This window comes from Thermobia domestica, chromosome 4 (genome assembly GCF_964235325.1).
Source record: "Thermobia domestica chromosome 4, izTheDome1.hap1.1, whole genome shotgun sequence".
Lineage (NCBI taxonomy): Eukaryota > Metazoa > Arthropoda > Insecta > Zygentoma > Lepismatidae > Thermobia > Thermobia domestica.
The window spans coordinates 2,769,543-2,788,640 of NC_137457.1; the positions used below are offsets into that span (position 1 = coordinate 2,769,543).

The 19,098-nt window shown below is 38.0% G+C and overlaps 1 protein-coding gene across 6 annotated transcripts in view; it reads right to left on the bottom strand.

Moving 5' to 3' along the window:
- The window catches only part of LOC145683662 (transmembrane protein 208-like), a 30,992-nt gene continuing 11,894 nt past the window's right edge, over positions 1-19,098 (bottom strand). For 4 of the 6 annotated variants that reach the window (XM_081755004.1, XM_081755002.1, XM_081755005.1 and 1 more), the window contains exons 2-3: positions 14,394-14,540; positions 1-937 (exon numbers count right to left, since the gene is read on the bottom strand). In XM_081755004.1, coding sequence (XP_081611130.1) covers positions 717-937; positions 14,394-14,505 — 333 coding nt within the window. In that variant the 5' untranslated portion in view covers positions 14,506-14,540 and the 3' untranslated portion in view covers positions 1-716. Of the gene's footprint in view, positions 938-14,393; positions 14,541-19,098 lie in introns of those variants that run through there. The other 2 variants (XM_081755001.1, XR_014131159.1) reach the window with 2 other exon arrangements.

A 19,098-nucleotide genomic window follows, 5' to 3' on the forward strand; every position in this document is an offset into this window, starting at 1 on the left:
TTTTATTTATTTAAGTTCATATTTAATGACCGAAAATTAAATTGCACATTCTCTACAAGAGAAACGTAAAGTAAGTATTGCCTTCAATATATTTCAGATTTAAAACAAAAAGTTAGTTACTTGGAAATCCAGGATCTATATGCTATCGATAAAATTGAAATACGAACATTTGTTTCTTATCATAGGCAGAAATAACTGTACTAACTAAGACCATAAAGCAAAGGAATTTCCTAAATCCCTACACAAATTGATAAGCTCTGGCGAGCTTCGTTTCTCCAAAGGTAAGATCAAAACGCAAAAGAACTTCCTAGATCTCCATATAAATTAAACAGCTCTGGAGAGCCTAAATCCCCAAACATGCGTCAATTTGGATGGCAAGGAGGAGCTATTGCCTCCCAAAATGTCAGACAAAAGGAAATTCTTCGTTTGTCTCCTTACTGCTTTACATCCATCTCCCCCAAAATATGAGGGCCAAATGATCTTATGTCTTCCCAACCACTCTGCCTAAAATTGTCATTACAACCTGTACAGAATTTGTGCCAGTCTGAAAGATGATAATGTTTCTGATGGACAAGTCTCAAAACTAGAGGAACCATACATACCCAGAACTTTTGTTTTATTTATGCAATGAATTTAAACATCTTATTGAAACACAATCTGTTTTGAAATTAGTAAATAGTTATGTCCACAACACCTACTTTATTTACAAATCACTTTTAATTTCCACTAGCGGCACCACCACTTCTTGACACCATGTTACCAATATCGGGGAATCGAACCCACATGATATCACTAACACGTAACAAGGCATCCGGATAAACAGTATGAGATGGGGTTTCTAAGTCTTTCACATAGAACTGTGATATATCTCTATTTGATCCATAAAACTGTCCTTTCACAACAGTCTTCTCAATGGTGTGGAATTCACTCTTCTTTCCTGAAAGAGAAACAAAGCAATAGTTAATCACACGATCTCTTATAGACGAACATAAAAAAAAAATTGGTAATAGCGTTCAATACCCGTTTCGCTTTGAATGCACAACTCCTTATGCCATGTGCCTGATAAAAATGACAGTAAAAATTAAATATTACTATTGTGGACTGAATTCGGATTTAAACGGCATCGGACGTGTAACTGTTTATCTCACCGACCCTGAAAATTATGAATTCGACACTAATATCGGTCATTTTTGATTATTTTTATATTTCTCCCCTCCTCTCCAAGTTGCGGGGCTGAACTTGATCTGAGCAGCATCGAAAGTGTCACTGTTTATCTCTGCGACCCCGAAAATTATGAATTCGATACTAATATCTAGGGCGTGAATTACTGGGAGGATGAGGGGGATTTCTCCCCTCAATCACATTTTGCCCCCCCCCCCTCAAAGAAGTCAGCTGAAGTATCCCCATCGGGGATGCTCGCTTCCCTCTCAAACTGTGCTTAGTATAACGGCAAATTTCACTGACTTTTGTCATTTCTTGTCAGTTTAATCTTGTAGCTGTATTTCGAAATGAGCGATGTAAACTATTCACTTTTGGTCATTTCTAATTTCATCACTATTTTCACCGTTGTTTAGTTGAAGTATATCATTATGATTACGGTTGTTACTTACAACCGTATCCTCATAACCATCAGTTCGTCGTCGTTCGTGAATTAGAATATACAAATTGCGCATAACAAAGTCACATAATGGATTTATAAGAGCTCTTAGCGGTTGGCCAAGAAGAAGAAAACAAATAACTTCTTCCACCATACTTAGCGAAGGTCGGCCATGTCATTCACCGATTTGTCCAACGACATTTGTATCGATTATCATCCCGTTTTTATTTTTGTCGTATTTCATTTTCCAGTATATTCTTTGTTAGCGCATGGTCCTCATTCCCTAGTAGTTTGCGTGTATACAACTCAACAGTTGCGTTTAATTTGTGGTAATTAGTATAGTGGTCGCTGCCTTTTACAGTTTACGGAAATGAACTTTTGAAACTGTACTCAAAACCTGAGACATATATATTCTCTCGTGGCTGTATGCTAGCGTACACGCTGGTGATGCGTCCCTAGCGAGCAGACATGTTAAGTGAAGGTGAGTAAGAGCATAATTGAAGATTTGCTTCAGCATTTGCTAATACGACTGGTTCTCCATGTCATTGTCTGTTTCTATATAAGCAATTCAATTGGAGCGGGCTTTTTAAAGTTAATCTTTCATTTTTCCATCTTTCTTTTCGCTGTACAGTTTGCTGTCCACTCCAATAATGTTGTCTGGAAAACTTCAATGTAATGTTTATACTTTATTTGAATAGCGTAGCACATAGTGAATCAACTCATCTGTAACCTAACAGTAAAGTAATTGTAAGTGTTGACTTCCTGAGCTCGATATATATATATATATATATATATATATATATATATATATATATATATATATATATATATAAAACTTGAAGAGCGCAACTTTAGCAGGAAGTTGAAGTGCAAGCTCGAAATTTGAATTGAGAGTTTTTAAATATTTGGCCTTCGATTTGACCTTAATGCTAAATATCGAGACCAGCAATAATCCATTTCTCGTATGATACCTAGATTTTTTTTTTTTTTTTTTTTTTTTTTAAAGTAAGTAAGTAAGTACGGTTTAACTGATAATTTTAGTGGTTTTCATAATACTGAAGTAGGTTTTCTTTTCCAAGCTGTGTGTAAATAACGCGAAGTGGAAAATTTCAATATGAGTGGAAAAATTAACATATGCTTGTGATCATGGCTATCGCTCGGCCTGAACTATTAAGTAAATAAACCTTAGAGAGCTACGGGTACAAGAATGAGTACATTTAAATACGTTCGGAAGGGTTAGATGTGGTGTGTGCATGTCAGACAATATATACATACATAGTTATTGTCTAGATTTATTGAATTAATAAATCTCTTATTTATTACAGATGTCATATTTATGTGTGTGTGTTGGGGGGGGGGGGGGGGTAGACAATATTGTCTCACTTTGAATTATTGCACCTTCAAACTGTACGTCCTGTTGGCCTAATTTTATCCCCCCAATATAGATTATCTAATTCGCAAACTGCTAATATCAGTTATTTCCGATCATTTTTATATCTCCCCCTCTCCTCCCCCAAGCTGAGGAGCGATTTAAATGGCATCTGAAGTGTCATTGTTCATCTCAGCGACCCCGAAAACTATGGACTCGACATTAATATTGGTAAATTTCGGTCACTTTTAAATATCTCCCCCCCCCCTCCCTCCCTAAGTTGCACCGTCAAAGTGAAATGATAAAAACCATCCCAGGCCCGAACCTCATCTATGTGGAAAATTTGATCGAGATCGGTTGGGTGATTCAAGCGGTACAAAGTCACAAACATGTAATAACTCTTTAATTCGATAATGTTCTTTTTTAAAGTTTTTTTTTGGGGGGGAGGGGGGTTAAAGCTGTACGAAAACCGTATTGTGTATAGATCTTATTCAATGCAATTATGAATGTCGGAAAAATAGGCAATACTACCTATTTTATGTCTTTCGTGTCGGTTTCAGGTCTATCGGAAAGCAAAATCTCTTTTAACCTGGTTATACTAATTACCGTAACTAATAATGGGAATGGATTACCCATTCATACTACAGGGCTCATAGTGGTCTCGTCTCTTCTAAATTGTTAAAAAGTGACCAAAATCTCATCAAAAACCTTGATGTCAAACTTGGGCATAAACTGAACTTTAATTTTTTTTCCAACTGACATAGGGCCGGCTGGATCGCAGCAGAAATACATTATGTTTTAACACGTTAAGATTAAAAATTATTTTACTTAAGTTTGTCAGCTAATAAAAAAATTGGATTACTTGTGTTTAGAGATTCATTATTAATTACATACTTTATACGGTTCTAGAAGAATAAACACAGAAGGGCTCTCAAACCCACCTTGAGAGTTTTAAGCACCCACCACCCACCCACTGTGCTTTAGAAAGAATAATAGATGAAGTAAGAATAAAAAAAGCTGACTTGGTTCAAATGTTGCAACACAGCTGTACATGGCAGCAAGTACAGAAGAGTAATAAGTAACAAGTTTCAGCCTTTTTCCATTTACTTTTATAATATTTTTCTTAGAAAACTGCCAATGCAAAACATAAATCACACGAAGAAATGACTTTACTACCCCAAAAAGTAACTTTTAGGGACAAACTTGAAAAAAACTAACTTTTAGTTAAAGGAGCAGTTCGAGTTAGAAATGCATTTTTTACAATTTATTTCCATTTGTAGAGTTGAAAATTCTAAAAAGAATGGTGTTTGTTTGATCGCGATACGTTCAGTCGTTAGCAAGTAACAGAGGAAGAAAGAATTTGTGATGACGTCATAGGTGGTCAAGGACTGAGAGCAGGCTTACATACTACACAGTGGCAAGCATTTCGTTTGTGAGAGGTGCGGTGGCATGTTCTAAGTGCGGTTTCCTTTCCCAGAACTGATTGCAAAGACTTACAAACGTTTTTATAATATTATAAAACGTATCCTATAAAGCATAAGTTCAGCGTTTTAAAAAAAATAAAAAATAAAAAAAATAAAATAAAAATAAATAAAATAAAATAAAATAACATGAAATCGAAACCAATATCATGTAAATAGATGGCGGACGAGATTGCTGCAAGACCTAAGTACCTTTTCTTTAATCATTCTTCCGATTCCCAAACATAAGTATGTTCATGTTTTGTTGCAATTTTTAACGCTGACCCTATAATTTTCTGCTTCGAGGTATGTACAGGAGCGCAACATATGAGGCAAAAATGAAATAACATCTGTAAAGTTTGCCAGAATACGAAAAACACTTCACCGGTTAAATTTCTTTTATTCGCATAGCTGCCCGCGGGACAACTCTCATCACCCGTTTCATCATTGTCACATGATACAGAGAAATTAAACGATGAATCAATGTCTTGAGGAACAGTCATCGTCACTGATTCCTTCTACAAGCCGGTATATTTCACTCCCTAATTCACATTGTATAGCTTATTTCTAAAGCAGTATCTTCAGAATCATGAGTGACATCGTCTCTATTACCCCCTAATGCCTCGTCTTGACTACAACCGTCAATTGCGTCTTGTACGATATTTGTACGTTGGTAACTGGACATAGATCGGTGCTTGTTTAATGGCTCGGATTTTAAACCTTTCAATAATATACTTGGAACAGCATTAGCCAGGAGTGGATCTAGACGGTAAAAACTCAGGGGGGGGGGGGGAGTCAGAACCCAGACTATGATAGGTATATCATGTTTACTAAAAACTGTCAAAAATATCTAAATAACAGCTTAAATCAATTTTGTCACTCAAAACGTGGGGGGCTGCGGCCCCCGGCCTCAGCCTAGATCCCCCACAGGCATTAACTTTTCTTTCAGTAAACTTGACTTCTCGAAGGCAGGCTCTTCAAGATGTTTGGAACACGAGTGATTTTATTTGGTACATTTTTTTCCCATTGATTTTCTTGAGCCATAATTTATATCGATCTGGTGATTTTTCAGGACTTGGAAACGTAGAAAAAAAAAAATTATGTCCTCAGCTTTAATTGCACAAGAATTACAACCGAAAACACAGCAGGTGTTAGGCATTTCTACTTCACTTCATAGACACAGCACGCGCTGTACTAACACGTGTTTTCTACTTCACACTAGTGTTTCTTTCAGAAAAAAAAATTCCGGGGGGTGGGACATTTAATATTCGGAGAGGCACATTATTTTTACACAGTACTATTATATTTATTATATTATAGACGTATTATTTTGGTCTCCTCCGGGGGAATCTCTCAGAGCTCCGGGAGACAGTGCCACCCTAAAAACATGTCTGGAAAAAATACTATTTCACACAACAAACGTAATTACTGCACTCTCTCTCTACTCTTTTTTATACTAATGGTGTAGGAAAATCAACTAATAAAAACGTCCCTCAAGAATTCAACACAGAGCAAGACTGCTAACAAATCCAAAACACAATCTATTAAATCCAATGCACTATTAAAGGTTTATCAGCTGCGTACAAGGGAGTGGTTGCTGACTCACATTGAATTTCTCGCGTATCCCACCAGTGACGTCATCATTTACGATTCATCAAAAACAAATGCCTGTAGAAGCTGAACGAGACGGCCTATCAAGATATAAAAAAATACGGGTCTCTTATTTTTTGTTACTCTTTCTATTGCACCAAACTTGTTTTTAACTCGAACTGCTCCTTTTGTTTTTAAAAAAAACTGACTCGCTATGAGCCCTATACTACGTTTTTGTTACAGCCTGATATTATATATATATATATATATATATATATATATAGGGTGTTTCAAAACAACACCGACAACACCTGGGAAGTGATTCCTGACACAAAGATAAGACGAAAATTATAGACCAACTTGGGTGCACAAATGCTTCTTTTCGGAGTTGTAGGCTGCCGAAAACATGAAAAAATGAAATTTAAAGGTCCACAGCTCCAAAACTATGGGACCTACCACAGTCGGGTCAAGACTTCACTTAAGAACTAATATGTACGCTATCAAAAAACACATGTTTCAGAATCCTAAGGTACTCACAGCAATTTTTATAGAGGGAGTTTCAGTACGGGTATATACGACCGATTCCATTTCAAATCGTCCAGGCAAACCAAAATTGGTCCCCATCATAGTCTCAGATTTCATTTATTTTTTTTATATGGGATCTACATGCAATATTATTAGACCCATATTTTTTCTTTTTGCTGAAAAAAATTTTTTCTTCGATATACAGCCTTCCAAAATGGCTGCCCTCCTCTCGGATTGCTCTAAAAACTGAAAAACACGTCAAATTAAAAGTTTTGTTGTAAAGAAACGAGTGTACTTAATAATATAATCGCAATAGCAGGAAGAGTATAAAGTTGTATGTTTCGGTAGAGGGCCAAAATTCGTCTATTGGTCCAATAGGAATCATGCAATTCACTCGCAATGTTGCCAACCTTGGTGAAATTTTTGCCAACTTCAAACATATTTTTTTCTGTCCTCACGAGCAATATCAACCATCTGCTTCTAGCATCGAAATCTACTCCATAAGGTCTCTTGAAAATGTAAAGGACTTACGTTTCTGATTATTACATCCCACGTTATAGCATGATGAAAAGCTGAAAATTTCATTAAGACGCCATGTTTGGACGCCATTTTCTCAAAAAAACCACCTTTTAAAAATCTGAATTTTTTACATGTATTGGAGAAGTACCTAAGTATTTAATATCCGTTAACCGTTCATGCGGCTGAAGCCCCTAACATTCGCAATTAATTATTAAAATTTCGATTTTTGTACTTGGAATGTAAGTATTTCCTATGGGCATTTAGGTCCTATACACAAGGCGATTTGAAAGGGAATATGAAAATTTTGAGAGATGAATCCTGACATCAAATCCAGTAGAAAAGTTCCCATAAACATGAGTCGAATTCCGCTTCGTTTTCGAGTTACAGGGTTTCCAACTCGGGACCCAAAATCGGCTTGGGACAATGGAAAATAAAATATAAATTTCGCGTTAAATCAGAAACTGTGTGTTAAAGTTATGATGAAGTTCAGAAAGTTGATTTGTATCAATATGATGATTTTTACGTGCGTTGCAATTCGGTAAGCAGTGTTGCCAACTTGGTAGAACTTTGTTTCCAAATGACACTACGTGGTTTTTATTTGATATTTGGTATTCATTGATGATTGTAAACATCACATGAAGCACAATTTTCCCCACATCACCACAGTTCTCGAAAAAGTATATGTATTTTATTAAAAGGTTTTATCTCGTGCGTTATTGATAGTTTGCAACATTAAGCGTGAAATTCGCTTGATGTTTGCTATCATTAGTAAAACCAAAATGTCGAATAAAAACTACGTCTGTGTAAGTTGTAATAATAATAATAATAATAATAATAATGATAATAATAAAAAGAAGAAAATTTATTTTTTATTATTGCAAAACCTCTCGTAACACTACACATCAAGTTCGAACTTGTTCAAGAAGTTCTGCTGCAACCACGAAACAGTTTATTACGTGATTCGGTGTCTTGAACATCCTCCTAGTGTTCTCTGGAACCATGAAAACTGTTTTCACTGGTAACGTGACATTGTAGTGCACTAGTTACAGTGTTTGTATGAATAACAATGGAGAAGTCCTATTACAGTAAGGACCGTATTAAGTGTGTTGATTATTCTAAAAGGCATAAGATAATTGTGTACAAACAGAATTCTTAACAAAAATTTTATCTTGCGGTAAAATATATGTATTGTGTACAGCCCGTCTGCCAAAACGTAGTATTAGGAGAGGATGATTATTTCTGTAAAGGATGCTTTGAATATTTACCGTGAATAACGTGAATGTGTGTGAGATATTGGTGACCACGAAAGATGTAAATATGAAATTATGCACCAACAAGATAAAGAATTTGTCCTTCTGAATGTAGTTTTGGAAACTATTAAAAAGACAGTTAACATGCTAAACATGGATGTGTCGCCATTAAAACAGCCGTTATCGGTGAAACCTAGACTACGGTGAAGAATTCACCTCTCAAAGCTTTTCATACTGCCTTTCAAATCGCCTTGTGTACAGGACACAAATAATCATCCTCCCCTAATAGTACGTTTGGGCAGACACGCTGTACGCAATCCATATATTTTACCGCAAGATAAAATTTTTGTCTAGAATTCTTTCTGTGCACAATCCTCTTATGGCTTTTAGCATTTAATACGGTCCTTACTGTAATAGGACTTCCCCATTGTTATTCACACAAACACTTAACTAGTGCACTATAATGTCATGCTACCAGTGAAAACAATTTTCATGGTTCCAGAGAACACTAGGACGATGGTCACGACACCGAATCACACAAACTATCAATAACGCACAAGATAAAACCTTTTACTGAAATACATGTAAGTTTTCGAAAACTGTGGCTTCGAAACTTTGCTTCACGTGATGTTTACAATCATTAATGAATACCAAATATCAAATAAAATCCACGGAGTGTCATTTGGAAACAAAGTTCTACCAAGTTTGCAACACTGACAATCGAATTGCAACGCACGTAACAATCATCATATTGATACAAATCAACTTTCTGAACTTCATCATAACTTTAACACACAGTTTCTGATTTAACGCGAAATATATATTTTATTTTCCATTGTCCCAAGCCGATTTTGGGTCCCGAGTTGGAAACCCTGTAACTCGAAAACAAAGCGGAATTCGACTCATGTTTATAGGAACTTTTCTACTGGATTTGATGTCAGGATTCATCTCTCAAAATTTTCATACTCCCTTTCAAATCGCCTTATGTATAGGACCTAAATGCCCATAGGAAATATTTACATTCCAAGTACAAAAATTGAAATTTCAATAATTAATTGCGAATGTTAGGGGCTTCAGCCGCATGAACGGTTAACGGATATTAAATACTTAGGTAGTTCTCCAATACATGTAAAAAAATTCAGATTTTTAAAAGGTGGGTTTTTTGAGAAAATGGCGTCCAAACATGGCGTCTTAATGAAATTTTCAGCTTTTCATCATGCTATAACGTGGGATGTAATAATCAGAAACGTAAGTCCTTTACATTTTCAAGAGACCTTATGGAGTAGATTTCGATGCTAGAAGCAGATGGTTGATATTGCTCGTGAGGACAGAAAAAAAATGTTTGAAGTTGGCAAAAATTTCACCAAGGTTGGCAACATTGCGAGTGAATTGCGTGATTCCTATTGGACCAATAGACGAATTTTGGCCCTCCACCGAAACATACAACTTTATTCTCTTCCTGCTTTTGCGATTATATTACTACGTACACTCGTTTCTCTACAATAAAATTTTTAGTTTGACATGTTTCTCAGTTTTTAGAGCAATCCGAGAGGAGGGCAGCCATTTTGGAAGGCTGTATATCGAAGAAAATTTTTTTTTCAGCAAAAAGAAAAAATATGGGTCTAATAATTTTGTATGTAGTTTCTTATTTTAAAAAATAAACTAAATCTGAGACAGTCGTGTGGACCACCCTGGACGATTTGAAATGGAATCACTCATACCTAGATAGTTTGAAGTACTCTCCACTACCTCTATAAAAATTGTTGCGGAAGTATCGCATGATTCTGAAACATGGATAATTGGTTAGGGCACATACTAGTTCCTAAGTGAAGTCTTCACCCGACTAAGGTAGGTCACCATAGTCTTGGAGCTATAGACCTATAAAGTTATTTTTTTCATGTTTTTGGCAGCCTATAACTCCGAAAGGAAGCATTTGTGCACCCAGGATGGTCTATACGTTGTCTTATCTTGGTGTCAGTGTCAGGAATCACCTCCCAAACGTTGTTTGAAACACCCTATATATATATTTTTTTTTTTTTCAAGTTAAATCTGATTCTCATTTTTTGTTAATGAAATAAGAAAATAAGTTTACTTGTAAACAATTGCATTTGAAGAATTAGATCACTATGTAAATTCTGCTATACAATCATGTCTGTGAATTGGTCTTATGCGCTTATAACAACTTTATTTATATAATTGAACTCATTACGAAAAGCTAGCACACAGATATTTCTTTCTATCTAAATTCCGAAATTTGTTCTGGAATTTCTGGAACCCGGACTCGGAATACTTTACTTTTGCACGTGGCTTTACGTCACGTCCACGAGCTATTAGATTATCAACCTCAGTAAAGATCCTGATATAAAACATTAGGTAATTTCACGAAAGGGGAGTTCCGACAGATCTGGGAGTTGATGCAGTTTAGGTAGTTCATGGAGTTGGATCAGTGTCTCTATCTATGGTCATCATGGACATAAACACTTCTTTCAAGTTTAACACCGCCGAAACAGCGGGTGTTCGGCATAACCACTATACCTAGTTATATCATAAATACTGTCACAAGTTTGAATGTGAATAACACAAAGTATTAACACCAAGGCATTTTATTTTGGTCATGTTTTACATTGATATGTTGTACACCTGACGCAAGAATCATTTTTCCAAATGTCCCCCCTTGGCCTTGATGCAGGCACGAAGTCTGTCCGACCACTGGTCAATGGCATTACGCACCACGTCCATGGGAAAATTGTTCACTGCTCGGGTCAAGGATTGTTTCGGACTGTCGACAGATGGATGCCGTTTATGGCAGACCTTTGCCTGAAGGACTGCCCAAAGTTTGTAGTCCAACGGGTTAAGGTCCGGGCTGCTAGAAGGCCAATCAGCGGTAGAAATGAAGTCGGGGACGTTCCGTGGCAGCCAGTCCCGGGTTGTTTTCGCTTTGTGGCCTGGAGCAGAATCCCGCTGGAAGGTCCAACTTTTTCCAGGGAACTTGCTAGCAGACAGTGGTTTAACTATAGGTGTTAGCACTGTGTCCTGGTACACCTTGGCAGATGTTTTAACACCTTGTTCGCAAAAATGCAGCTGGGTTGTGCCTGAGTAGCTCACTCCCCACCAAACCATCACTGAGGCAGGATGATGTGCCCTCTGAATCCTTGGAGCTGCCTCAGCAGCTGCAGTAGATGACGTGGTCATTTTGGGCGTTGTAGGCCTGCTCAATTGTGAACACCTTTTCGTCAGTGAACAGAATTTTTCTGTGCACATTGTTGGCGTAACGCCGCACGAGAAGGACCCTCTGCGATGTTATTGGGTCAGAAAGTGACCAGTCCACCTTTTATACGCCCGTAGATGTAGGTCACTCCTGAGAACACGAGACATGCAATTTCTGCTGATGTTCATCTCAGCAGCCATCACACTTAGTGTTCGAACAAGATTTCTTCAAATGCTTGCTGCGACTGCTTTCTGGACCTCGGGGTTCGTACCGTTCATGGTCTGCCACTCCTTGCGCGGTCAGCTGCCGTTCTAGTCTCGGTGTATCGCTGTATGGCGCGATACACGATTCTCTTACTGATTTGTAGGGCTTTCAGGAGGTTGAAAATCTCACCTGCTGTCTTCCCGACCTTGTGTAGTGCAATTACTGCTACACGATTCTCGTAATCGCCCCACTCCATCAGAACTCAGTACAATATCAACCTATGTCATGAACAGTCAAATACATACTACATGCATCTTCCGCTTTATACACAGGTGGCAGCACTGTGCCACTCCGGATGCCCACAGCGCCACTTCAAACTTTGTAACAGTATTTATGATATAACTAGGTATGACTAGTAAAGGACTACTAGTCATCAATGCTCTGTCTCCGAGGTAATAATTCGCCACCAACTAGAACCATATTAGGGTCGGAGATGAGCAGTAATCAATAGCATGGAAATGGAAACATCATCCTTATCAGAACATATCAGGTATGTGTCAGAGAAATCTGTTTGTGCTAGGCATAAGACAATTCATTCACAGACACATAAATTCGCATTCAAAATTAACTCTATTAAAACTCTTTTTAAGTTTGATATATGAGATTTAATTATTGTACCTCTCACTATACACCCTTAAATTAGAACCTAGAATTAAAACAATCTCATATAACAACAATACATGTATATAAAATTACAGTTGGAAGCTACGTCTCGATTCAGGTACATACTTTCTGTTACGCGTAGAGTTAATATACAGGAACAAATAATATATCTTTTAATTTTTATCACGAACCGCCATTTGGCCATTAATGGTCTCAAGAAAAATTAACAAACTACATCAAATTACATAGAAACGTTAAAGAAACAATCAACAAAGCTTTTTTTCTATTTATTTACTACACAGGGTTCTCCAGAATGACTAAAAGCAGTTAGTTTCTGTATAGAATTTAACACGACTTATTTAGGAACAAATGGCTCTACGAAATCAGTAACCTTATTATACGCGGTGATACCCAAAATATCCGAGAATGTCATTGTAAAAACCAGGAAACTATACTTACGCCACAATGTCTTCCATCACTTCAAAGTAGTCCCCTCCGGCATGTATTCAACTATTCCCACTTTTGGAAGCATTCCTGGAAGTCTGCAAGGTGGAGAGTGTTCAGGACTCGTTGCGATTTCACTTGGATGTCTTCAATGGAGTCAAAACGTCGCCCTTTCAACGCGAGTTTAATCTTCGGGAACAGGTAGAAGTCGCACGGGCCTAGGTCAAGGGAGTAGGGAGGATGCGGAACCAATGCCATGTTTTTTTTTGGCCAGGAATTCCCTCACAAGAGAGGAGTGGCGGGCGCGTGCAGCACCGAGTTTATCGTTTGCCACAGCTCTGGCCGTTTGCACCGAACATGTTTCCCAGTACCTTCAAAACCTCGCAGTAAATCTTCCCGTTGACAATCTCACCAAGTGGAACATACTCTTTATGCACAATTTCTCGATTATCGGAAAAAAGATCCTGCGAACTTGATGTTGCTGCGAACTTGTCGAGCTTCTTTCGGTCTTGGAGAGGATGGCGTCTTCCATTGTGATGATTGCTGATTCATTTCCGGGTCATAGCCACAGACCCACGATTCATCACCTGTAATGTGTCTGGATAAGAATTCTCGAACTCTTTGTTGTAGCTCAGTGCACGTCTGAATCCTGAGGTTGTATTGGTCATTTGCTGACAAGGCGAGGGACAAACTTCGCTGCAATTCGTCTCATGTACAGTTCATCGGATAAAATTACGACATCTGTTACAAACATCTTGAATCGTCTACCTTGTCTTCGCGAATCACATCACGCACTTTCATGATCATTTGTGGTATTGTGCATGTCGACGGTCAACCAGAATGTTTGTCATCTCATAGTTTCGCGGAATTCTTTGCAATGCTTGAACCACTCAATGTTCTCGCTTGACTCAGTGCAGTCTCACCAAATGCCTCTTTTAACATGCAGTGGGTTTTAGCTGCAATTTTCTTCAACTTGACACAGAACTTGATGCAAATCCATTGCTCCTTAACGTCGCAGAAGCACTGAAACACGTTCTGACACGCACAACTACAACTCACAAGTGAATGCGCCAAAGATGACGCAACTTTGTGCTGCAGTAGATAATACATGTACCTCGAGCCATCTAGCGGCAGAATGTCGTATTGCTACTGGTTTGCCCGGTAAAAAAAAAAAAAATCTCTGATATTTTGGGTAGCACCTCGTACAAGGAAAATGACTCAGTCTATGAGTAACGCAAATATATAATTATTAACACTCGCCGCTCCGCTATATGCGCTGCCTGACTGTCATAACAGATGGCGCTAGCGTGCAACATTTGCTGTTCATTATTAATACAAGTGCTGTAACCCTACTTAGATTTGAATATAATATTTGTGCAAGTTAGTTGATTGCAAACTAGAGGAAAATAACCGAAATATACACAACACTTTTTAATTCTATCCACGGCGAGGCAAGCTGAAAGCTTGGAGGAAACAACTAGTTTTATCGAAGTGTAAAGATCATGCAACTATACTCTAATGGAATACAGAAGAACATTCTCATAGAATAAAGAAGTACACTTACCTACTAACCCTGACATTACTCTCAGAAATCTTTCACGAAGAAACGCTCTAGCTTCCTGTTTTTCTTCAGAATAAACATCTGGTGGTATATCTGGAGGGTTGTCTTTCACCATCTTCCAATCCAGTTTAGGTGACAGAATTATCTTGTCTAAAATAAGAAACGACAATAAACGTACAAATTGCAACTTAAAATTAGTAGACAAATAGTATTTTCAAAGTATTAGTATTAAACATATATTAAGTTTAATATCGTGATCTAGTTGTAACCATGTCTAGCTATCTGTTCCTTCTGTCATATAAGGCAATACGTAAAATTTAGTTTTCGAATGGGATGTTGAAATGAAATGAAATCTTTGGGTTTTACGTCCCACGTTTAAGCCGGTTAGGCTAAAGGAGACGGTGATGATGAGAAATGAATGAAGTGGTGGAATGAAGAAAGTGGGAGGAAACGGGAAAACCCCGAGGAAACCCACGAGCACGGTGTTTGTCCACCACAAAGTCCACACGGCGCGAGCTGGGATCGAACCAGGGACCCCCCAAGCACCGGAGGTGAATGCTCTACCACTGAGCCACCGCGCCCCCTTCGAATGGGATGTTCTCTTACTTCAGCATTATTCAATATCTATTTAGACGGTGCAATTAACTATAACGGTCTACACAGATCAAAGGGCAAGTTTATGTGTATGCATTCAGCAGACGATATAACTCTAAATTTATCAAAATTAAGTATTGGCAGAACGTTGGTTTAGAGGTAGAGTTGAGCTGACTTGAGGCTTAGCGTCTCGTTGAGCAGCGATGCTATATGAGACGTGGACCTACAGTTTAAAGTGGGGATCTAGAACACAGGTCTCCCTTTATAAAACTAATGAAATATATTATACGTATAATACTTGTTTGGGTTCCTTTTCGTTCGTTATTCTTTTCTCTGTTCTTTTCTTCCAGTTTTTGGACCTTTTTATCGTTGAAATATATTATTAACGAAACTAAGAACACTCAACTTCAATCTTTGAACAGTCCACTACCATGTTTTACTTAACCATACTAGTCATACACCCTCCATTCCAAAAGAAACCGAACGTTTTAAAAAAACAAAAAAGCAATGTACATTTTGGAACAAATCATTTTTATTAATCAATGTATTCCCCTTCTGCATCGATACACATATTTGCAAGTTGTCAAACGACTTCTCCATGTCCTTTATTGGAATGGTCTTTAGGACGGCGGTCGTCGCCTTCTCAATGGCATCAATCGATGCGTGCCACTTTCCTTTCATCGCCAAATGCAGTTTCGGGAACAGATAGAAATCGCACGGAGCGAGATCTGGTGAATAGGGCGGATGATGCAACCGAATAATGTGATTTTTGACCAAAAATTCAGTTACAAGTCGCGAACGATGTGATGGTGCATTATCGTCCAAAAGAGTCCAACTGCCGATTTCGCGATATTCGGGCCGAATACGACGAATTCTTGCCAGCAAACGCTTCATGACGCCCAAGTAAAACTCTCCAGTGACTGTCTGGCCGGGCTGAACAAATTCTTTGTGGATAATTCCTTTTGAATCGTAAAAACAAATCAGCATCACCTTAACTTTTGACTTCACCAAGCGACTTTTTTTGGGTGTTCCTTCATCCGGCGCTCTCCATTCAGCACTTTGCCGCTTTGTTTCGGGCTCATATTCAAAACACTACGTCTCGTCACCAGTTACAATCGATTTCAAGAAGTTTCGATCCTGCCGAGCACTTTTAACGATGTCTTTGCAATGCGCAATTCGATCAACTTTTTGGTCTTCGGTGAGTTTGTGTGGTACAAACCGCGAATTAACCTTCTTAAGGCCCAAAACTTCTGTCAAAATGCGGTATGCGGTTGTTTGAGGAATGCCTAACTCCATTTCAATAACTTTCACCGACGATTTTTTGTTATGTTTGATGAATTCACGCACTTTTTCGATGTTTTCTTCCGATAATCCGGTTCTGGGACGGCCTGATCTTTCGTCATCATCCAGCGTCTCTCTACCCGATTTGAATCGCCTGAACCACTCGTAAACTTGCGTACGGGATAGACACTCATCACCATATGCATTTTGTAGCATTTGGTGCGTTTCACTAAAAGTTTAACCCAGTTTAACACAAAACTCAATTGCAGCTCGTTGTTTGAAACTCATTTTCCGACCGATGTACACAACACACTGACAGTTGAAACGCAATAACTTTGTTGCCGTGCATCCAAATGTCATGACATTTATACCAGTTGTCAATGAGGGACTACGCCATCTACCGGTAAAATATTACAACAGATGGCACTAGTGGTACTATTTGTTTTCAAAAGTTCGGTTTCTTTTGGAATGGAGGGTGTATGTACCGTAGGTCTATTGTTTTATACATAAAGTAATAATAATGTTTTAATTAATTATACTTTTAAATTAAGTTTTTTGTTATTTCTTTGATTTTAGGTGCATACATTTTATTTTAATTTCCTTTTTATTTTATTTTATTCGAAATTCCATTCAGTTTCGTTTTCGTATTCGGAGCAGATGTTGAATTGTTCATTGGTGCCTTGGCGGTACATGACGCGGTATGTGATTGTATTGTGTGAATCTGTCGAAGTATTTATATATTGCAATATATTGCTTTATACCTCGTGTGTTCTGTGTACATTTTATAGTTTCTTTTACTGTTCTATTTCTTGATTCTATTGCGTTTGTGTAGTTTTTTTTTTTAATTTTTTTGACACACAGTGTGGTATTCTTTGAAATTCATTTGTTTGCAATGGGTATATTGTTTCCCATCGTCTGATATTGATGTTCCTGGTTTCTTTTTTTTTTTAAGGGCAAGATGGGTGAGTTACAACAAAATAACTTATTCGAAATTATTACTTAACCAAAATTTCACTTGCATTGAAGGATTTGTTCAAACAATATACATTCTAAAATAATATATGTTTGAGGGGGGAGGGGGAGGGCACTGTTATTTTATAATGTAGATTGGACGAAATCCTTTTATGCAAGTGGTATTTTGATTAGTTACTAGTGTGAAGTAACTATGTATTGGATATAAAGAAACACGAACTTTTGAAAACTTTGACTAGAAGTGTACATTCTCAGACACCTGTTGTAATTGCATATTTGTTAAATAAACTCGACTAGCTTCCTTCTTTCCTTTCCACATACCTTCAAGCACAGCCTGATACTTCCCGATTAGGTCATCATTCTTGATCAAAACCACAAGGAACAGAACAACAAGGGGTATTCGTCACGAAGTTGAGACAGGTGCAGGATCATCGGAGAGAAGCGGATCCCACCATTGGAGGACCACCGACTCCAAGTTTAAAGAATACCATTCTGCCGGTTCATCGCCGCAGATACTTTGGTCAGTTGAGATTAGAGTAATGAAGATGTAAGAGGACATCCTAAAGAAGCATTATTCCAGAGACGCATCATGGAGAGAGTTCGACGCCCCTAGCAGTCCAGCAGGATTGAATTCCAATTGTTGGCTGTTACCAGAAGATCCAGGTTCCTTCACGGCAAACCTTTCATCGTGCCAGATGACCAGGACGACGCCAGCCCTGTTGGATCTATCAGGCTAGTGCTCATCCTTTATCTTTTAGTCATAACCTTTCTCTTTCTCTCACCCTTTTCCTCAACTAGTCATTTTCTAAATTAGAAACATTTGAATTTTATTTAAATTCAACCATAATTTTACAGTTAAGTACCGTGTTGTGCATCAGTTCCATCCCCATTTGGTTGCATTTATTTATTTCGTATTCTGAGCTATAACTGATGACACAGCACCGGCACACTAGTTTGAAATAGTTTACATTGTTGTAATTCACCTATTTGATCTCTGGAGCGGACCCTGTATTCTAGAACCTTGCCGATTCCGACCACATACGTAACCGCCCGAATACCGCGTAAGCGAACCTTATAGCGACGAGGAAGCTTGGCTCAGGGGATAGAGTACTAACTTCTGATATGAGGTTTCCGTGATTCGATCCTAGATCATGCGAGTTTGTGATGGTCTGTATTCATGGTTAAATAACAAACATTAACTTTGTATACGAAATAGACTACTCCTACTCATAGCCTATCATTTCGGCCCTCTCTGAGACCTTCGTAAGTAACTCTCCTTCTCCTGCTGTCTTTCTTGATTGGTTGATTACTGTGTGCCTAATACAAAAGTTAGCAGCAACGCTACATGTTTTCATCACGACAAAGTCAATGCCTGACACATCCTGTACACTAAAAATTCAAAATAAAACTCCTAAGAAAACAGAGTTCAAGCATAAATTTGTCGAAATCTCTTGCTTACTCAAGAGATTGAAAAAAAAAAAAAAAAAACTAAAAAATGAAATGAAATCTTTTAGTTTTACGTCCCACAGTTATGCCGGTTAGGCTAAAGGAGACGGTGATAATGAGAAATGAGTGAAATGGTGGAATGAATAAAGTGGGAGGAAACGGGAGAACCCCGAGAAAACCCACGAGTACGGTGTTTGTCCACCACAAAGTCCACACGGCGCGAGCTGGGATCGAACCAGGGACCCCCAAGCACCGGAGGTGAACGCTCTACCACTGAGCCACCGCGCTCCCCCCCCCAAAAAAAACTAAATTCCAGGTAAGAGGTGTAAACAAGCTAAAAGAATAAACGACGATATAAAATATGAAAAAAAAATAGCAATACTACTAACACAGCAGGAAAAAGTAATAAAGAATA